Source organism: Typopeltis vanoorti, chromosome 5 (genome assembly GCF_054136105.1).
Source record: "Typopeltis vanoorti isolate ZY-2024b chromosome 5, IOZ_Tvanoo_1.0, whole genome shotgun sequence".
Lineage (NCBI taxonomy): Eukaryota > Metazoa > Arthropoda > Arachnida > Uropygi > Thelyphonidae > Typopeltis > Typopeltis vanoorti.
Window position 1 is genome coordinate 58,685,396 of NC_143553.1, and position 7,713 is coordinate 58,693,108.

At 35.1% G+C, this 7,713-nt stretch overlaps 1 protein-coding gene across 1 annotated transcript; it reads left to right on the forward strand.

Annotated features, from left to right (window-relative positions):
* The first annotated feature begins 259 nt into the window (after positions 1 to 259).
* On the forward strand, positions 260 to 5,806 carry LOC150106449 (NFX1-type zinc finger-containing protein 1-like). The gene has a single exon (XM_090393003.1). The coding sequence runs from the start codon at positions 260 to 262 to the stop codon at positions 5,804 to 5,806; it is 5,547 nt and encodes a 1,848-aa protein (XP_090249129.1).
* Positions 5,807 to 7,713: the final 1,907 nt, after the last annotated feature.

The window sequence follows — 7,713 nt, forward strand, 5'->3', positions numbered from 1 at the left end:
GAAACTCTTTCCAGCGAATAGGTTACGCATACGAAAAATGCACGGAACTAGAAACATATTGGAAAACTATGGGTGCAGTATTTATGTATTCACTATAATTTTCTCATGAGTCTATAATTTATAACAAAGATGATTTTATTTCTAATGTTGATTCTCACTTTCTGTCTTTCAGGAGATCTAATAGGCACTCGAACATATGGAAGAATTTCGCTGGGTATATTATAAAGATTTTTCTAGTTAAAGGAAACAAATAAAAAAAATGTCATGTCAGTCAGAATTTCAGAATTATGAAGGAATTAGTAAAGATGAGAGCAAAAATTCAACTACTACAAAAGTCGGACAAAGTTTAGATTGGGCAGATACTTCGCATAAGTCACCGAGCAACAGCTCGGTCAGTTCTGATGACGAAAATGCTCTCAATGAAAATTTCGGTACAGATGACTGGAAACGCGTGCAGGTTGAAAACATGGAGAACAGGACGTTAAGCATAAGAGATAACTATTTCGATGACGGCTATGAAGATAGGTCAAGTGAAACTGTGGAAAATTGCATCGCAAAGAATTCTGGCAGTTCAAAAAATGTAGACCCCGTAACATCAGAAAAATTCGTTGCGCTTATGAAAAAAGAAGATATCCAGATTCTAGATACATTTATTAACAACGAAAAATACTCTGCCTTATTGGAAAACGAAGATTTATCCGACAACCAAGTGAGATGTGTTTTACGTTTTATGGTTAGATCTGTGTCTACACCCTATTCAAAAGATCAACAAGATTTATTGCAAAAAATAGCAGTTTCTAAATTTTTGAATAGAATAATCACAAATTTCCTTAATATATCCTTCAAGAAATCTGACAGTAGCATACCTTATATAATTGACGATTTACTCACCATCCTAGAAAAACTGAAAGGTTCAGTTCCATCATCACTAATGCTAATACTGAAACTAACAGAATTGGTGAAGTCAAAGCTGGATGAGAATAACAATGAAGAATATAAAGAAATTATGCATAAAGTCGAAATGTTTTTAGTTGATATAAAGAAGAGTACAATGGAAGTAATAACCAAGTATCCATACAGAGGAAAATTTAGAGACGTACCAATATTTCCAACGAGTGATGATTTATACAGATCGCATGGTCCTGATCTCTTACCTATTGTTATAGATAAAGGATACGACACTATAGAAGAATATCTATCTATACAATTTAGCTTACTCAGAGAAGATATGATTAGACCATGTCGAGATCAGATAAATCAATACCAAGAAAAGCATTGCGATGATGACTCTCTGACTGAAGATGAAGAAGAAGAAAAATCCTCAGTGATTTTCCAAAACGCGATGTTGCGAGAAACACGATACGAAAATGACTTTCCTGTTTATATTTTTGAAATAAATATGGCTTCTCGTCCAGGATGGAATGAGTCAAAAATCTTAAGTAATGGATATCTCGTATGTGTTAGTTCAGACAATTTCGACACTAGTATGTTAGCAATGGTACGATACCGTAATGAAAATGGGAAAGATAAATGTCTCCTGTTCGTATCATCACAAGGTACAAATCAAAATCGAATTATAGAAGACATGATTCCAGAGACTGGAATTTCGTACACCATTATACATACTGGTATGTATTATGAAGCTTACAGTCATGTTTTAGAAAATCTGAAATCTTTCGATGAAAATAATTTTCCCCTAGGGGATCTCATCATCACTTTTCGCGATCCTGTTTCACATCCTAAGTACATCTGCCAGTCTACTAAATACACCATTAAAGTTGAGTCCGAGAACCCGATTAGTGAAACGACGAATCCATGGGAAGCAAGTAAGGACATTCGTCTGCAGAATTCTCATAACACAACGTTAACCTTCAAGGTGTTGAATGACTCCGAATGGCCTTCGGCACAAGATCTACGCATGGACACACATCAATATGAAGCGTATCGTTTGGCATTAACTAATAGTGTAGCTCTAATTCAAGGTCCTCCAGGAACTGGGAAGACTTATATCGGCTTGAAAATTATTAGCACTTTAATAAAAAATTTACCTCCCGAAGCATCACCACTGATTACAGTGTGTTACACAAATCAAGCACTAGATCAGTTCTTAGAAGAGACTCTTACTTTCACTGAGAAAGTGATAAGATTAGGAGGGGGATCAAAAAGTCAGGTAATTTTACCTCACACTATTGCGAATATAACTAATGCAATGATCAATAAGTCTTGTCCAGGGTTCAAGGAAGACAAACTCACATTACAATCCTTGGACATTGCAAAAAATCTAGCAGTAGCTTCTTTTCCGAAAACTGAGTTATCAAAATCAAGATCCATAGTGAAAAAGTTATCGTTTTTTCTAAAGAAACACAAAAAAGAGCTGAGTATTTTGGAAAACAATCCTCTCTTTAATAGAGAGATAGAAAGTATAATTCCAAAGAAATATGCGGAGTCATTACTGAGAAATAAAGATGCTGACAAAGTAAAGGAAACCTTGGAAAAGTGGTTATGTTTAACCCCAAATCTGGTTTCTGCACATAGTGATATGCTAATGAATACTCCTGTTGCTGAAAGATTGGAAACATTGACAAATATGGAGATAAATGACATAAAAGATGATCATTATCAGAGTATGCAGGAAGAACTCAATAGTTTTATATTTAAACAGTGGTTTTCTACAGAGGATTTTGCGGATTGTTCTAAAATAAATCAAATAGAAAACACGTGGGAATTACCACTGAGCGATCGCTGGCAATTGTTTAATTCCTGGATACAAGATCGTTGCAAAATCATCAGAGAAGAAATGAGAAAGCCGCAAGAAGAATATAATTCAAGTGTAAAAGCGTTTGAAGAAATCAAATATAAATGCGATGGCATGTTTTTAAAACGAGCTGATGTTGTTGGAATGACTACTACTGGAGCATCCAAATATAGAGATCAGATCGAGAAGCTACAGCCGAAAGTTTTAATAGTTGAAGAAGCTGCTCAAGTGATAGAAGCCCACATTACTGCTGGCTTAACTTCGAGTATTGAACATATAATACTCATTGGAGACCACAAACAGTTGAGACCAAATCCCGCTGATTTTGAATTGGCTAAAGATTATAATCTTGATATCTCACTCTTTGAAAGACTTATAAATAACAACTTTCCATCAGTAACACTAAACGTACAACACCGAATGAGGCCATGCATAGCAGAATTATTGGTGCCAGATATTTACACTACTTTAGACCATAGCAATGACGTGAGGTCTTATGATGATATAAAAGGCGTTGCAAATAACGTTTTCTTTCTTTGCCACGAAGAGCAAGAAGAAAATAGTGAACGAAGCCATGTTAATATTCCGGAAGCCATGTTTGTAGTGGAATTTTGTAAATATCTTTGTCGTCAAGGTTACCATTCTTCGGAAATAACAATTCTGACTCCTTATATTGGACAACAGACGACAATCAAAAACATGATGAAAGATCCATATGTACAAGACGTTTTGGTAACTACTGTTGATAGCTATCAAGGCAATGAAAACGAAATAATTCTTGTTTCGTTTGTTCGCAGTAATGAAAATGATAAAATGGGATTTCTAAAAACACTGAATCGCGTTTGTGTGGCTGTGTCTCGTGCCAAGAAAGGATTATTTTGTGTTGGAAACTTTCGCATGTATGCTGAACAAAATAAGTTCTGGAATTCTTTGGTTACAAAACTTGAAGAAAAGGATATGTTGGGAAACGAGGTGACCTTGCATTGCCAAATTCACCCAAGCAATACCAAAAGTTTAAGCATTGGAGATTTGAACTCTTTCTTACAACATTGCCAAGAGCTATGTGAGTACACGCTTCCTTGTAAACATAAATGTCAGAGACTGTGTCATTATCCGACAACACATACTTGTAATTCATGTAAGACGTCACGTGACAGTCCTGTTGAGGTTTCAAAAACAACTGGATTCAATAAGCAATTCATAGAGAATGAGTATGTTATTTCGAATGAGAAGTCTAGTCATTCTACCACTGCATCGAAGATTAGTCGGGATGGTGCTACAGAAAGTGGATGGAATTCCAGTGGATTCGTCAGTAGTAAATCACAAAAGCATCGTCAAAGTGAATGGGATTCAACTGGGTATGATGATGATTCATTTGAAAATTGCGCAAGTGAGTGGGATGCAACTGGGTTTGATGACAGTGAGTGGGGAAAAATTGGATTTGTTGATGAGTCTTCCAAAAATGATAAATCTGGACTGGACGAATGGGCGGATCATGGCAACTCTCTCCCGTACAGAAAAGACAGCTCTTTGACTTCGAAGAAAAACACTGATACGCGACATATCAGACTAAAAGAAAAGATAACTCCTGTCAAAGATTGGTCTGAATACACTGAAAGGGAAATAAATTGCAATGTTGAAGAACAAACTTCAAAGTTTACGAATTCAGAACAAAAAATAAAAGTGAAAGACTTCAGTGAACAAAGAAATAGCGACATTAACCAAAATGTACATTCAAGCTCAGGCGATGTAGTGCACTGCCTTCCATGTGGTCATAAGATTCTCCGGGATGGAAATATAAATTCTCTTAATATATCTTGTCAAGAGATAATAAAAATGGTCCTCATTTGTGGACACGAAATGGAAAAAACATGTGGACAAAATATAGATAATATTTCTCAGCATTGCAAGCTTAAATGCTTAGCCAAATTAGACTGTGGCCATCTCTGTCCTGGAGAATGTGGTAAGTGCTTAAAACTTCAGATCCATTCTCGGTGCCAAGAAAAATGCAATAAGGAACTATCTTGTGGTCACCAGTGTAAACAAATTTGTGGTGTTCCCTGTGGTTTATGCCAAGATCCTTGTTTCTATAAATGCGAACATTCCAGATGTGTAAATCTATGTAATGAAGAATGTTGCAAATGCCTGAAACCTTGCGGTTGGAAATGCGAACATCATCAATGTTCCTTGCTGTGCTGTCAACCATGTAATAGACCGCCTTGTGACCATCCTTGTCCTCTAATTCTTAAATGCGGACATCCTTGTAGAGGTTACTGCGGAGAACCTTGTATTTCTGCATGTCAGGATTGCCTTCCATCTATAAACAAAACAGAAACAACAGTCGGTAACAAACGTTATGTTCTTCTTGAAGATTGTTCTCACGCAGTTGACATTGAATCATTAAGAAAATTTCTAGAAAAAAGGGAAAATTTAGTCCCCAGATGTCCAGAATGCAATACCATCATCTCTCGGAATAGAAGATTTGGAAATATCATCAAATCTTTTAAGAAAAACAAAAAACCCTTCCAGTGTAACGAGCACGAGTTAAAACTAATTCGTAATGATGTCCGAGAAATAGTCGACCAAGATATATGTGGACTAAAATATCCTCATGTTATCGACAATCTGAAGCATCTGTTTGAAAATATTATGAGCTACGACACGCTAGTAGTATTGCAATCCACTATCCCTCTACTGCAGTCGCTCTTATCTCTATACTGGAATAACGACCACAAATCCGAATTAGTTACAAGATTCCTTACAAGAACAGAAATGGTCATAGATTGGGTACACCAACATCTGACGACCGCAAGCTCCCAGCAAATAAATGAATGTAGACGCCAAGTTAACAAACTTAATCTGACCTTCAACCTTCTTAGCAAGGAACTGCAATGCGAACCTGAATATCGTAAAGAATATTCCGAAATTATGGATTTACTGATATCAAATGGACCTTTTCCTTTACAAAAAGAGTACTTAGTGAAAGAAAAAATCAAAGCATTGAACATGAACGTTCTGACAGATGATCTATTTCCAATGGACACTCGGTGATATCATTAAGGTGGAATAAAGGTACATTACGTTTTTCAGAGGAAAATTGTAAATCTCCTATGCAGTCACACTAACTGCCAAATTTCAATGGGTGTATATGGTTTAAATTTCATCGATTTAAACTAATTATACACATATAATTAGATGAGTACTTAACTAGTGTAAATATACTAATGATATTAACTAATTTTAAATATGTAATTTTGAAAGACAGCTTGAAATTTTGTATATTAGTATATAACAACAGTTTGTAATGAAAATATGGATGAATAATTAGTACTTAAGATTGTGATCTAATTATAATAATAGGTTTGTTGGTTTATGGGATTATTGCTCATTTAACCTAATTGCATGATGGAAGAGTTCATTAACTGAGTGAGACAGATTCGAGTTGCAATCCCCCCCCCCTCACAAATAACCATAGATACTTTATTAATTTCATTTTTCATTTTAATTTTCCTAACTTTTATCTCATAATCAATTCTTGATCTTTCATGAATAGATGCTTTAAAAATTTAAGCATTGTCGATGTCAGAGAGTTTAAATACCCTTTTAACCTGAAAATGATATACCTTTAAGATGCAGGTTGCAATCACCTATTATATTGAAATTTACATTACTATTAATTCCCTATCAATAATTCTCTTTCAAATCAATTTGTCATTTATCAAGACTCCAAATTTTCAAATCTTATATTTCAATCTTCCAAGGCACTTATAAGTGCATGAACCCACCTGGATCTTGTTCTTTCTCTCATGGCAATAATCGTTAATCTTTCGTCTCTCTTCCTGTTTAGATGATCATACTATTTGAGAATAGCTCACTTATGTATTCTTGAATACAAACAATATTAAGTTCCTTTCTAATATTTTAATTTTTAATATGATTTTGCTGTTGACGGCATCTTTTTTTAACTTCTCTAATTTTCCTCAGAACGCTTATCTTAGTAGGCTCTAATATTCGATTATCTCTGTCATTACCAACCCAACTTCTTGTATTCCATACAAATGTGTTCATCTGGCTCTCCATCATACCAACCTTGTTATTTTGTTATCTGTTTCCATATTTCATTTGAAATCTTCACTAAAATGAGTATATAAATAATGGAAACCGTTTACTGTTCGAATCCGAAGTCTTTTGGTTAGAGAGAGGATATGCTAACCACTCAACCAATCAGGAGCCCGTTCCATACATGGAATGAAAGATTTACCCCCCCCCATTCTCTGGATGCTCAGGTTTCTTGCCATGAAAACCAAGCAAACACGGAAGAAGAAGAACAAAAGTGATTAGCAAACATAACAAGCTGGCCTCACACTTCAGTTGCTTCGTCTATAACTCCAACCAACTAAACAAAGCATTTTTTGATATCATTTTTAATGTTACTTTCCTGTTAAAGTGATCCTCATAGATGGTGAATAATAATAATAATGAAAATGTACTGTTTTCTTACACTCGATTTTATGTGAAATTATCTTCGACTACCGACCTGGTTGGCCAAATGGTTAGCTTATCCGTTTTTAAACAAATAGGCTGCACGTTCAAATTCCACTGTGAATAATGGATGTGTGTGAATATTATCATCCAGTGTGAGACCACCAACACCACACTTTCTAGAGAGGCATGAAGTTGCTTGGAAAAAAGACACATGATTGATCTCTATAGCAAGATTTTTGGATTGTTTACTCATAACCACGTAAACATTACTAAGTACTAATTTAATATATGCTTACAGAAATTTGGGTGGGATTCATATCCTTAGTTCTGTGTAATTGTATCGGCTTTCACGGCATCGTATTATATGTGGTAAACTGCCTAGGAAAAAGATTTTCCATATCTGTTAAACTTAATGACATGTACTTGTCATTTAGATAATTCTCACTTCTTCAAGTAAATATCTGGTGCTGACA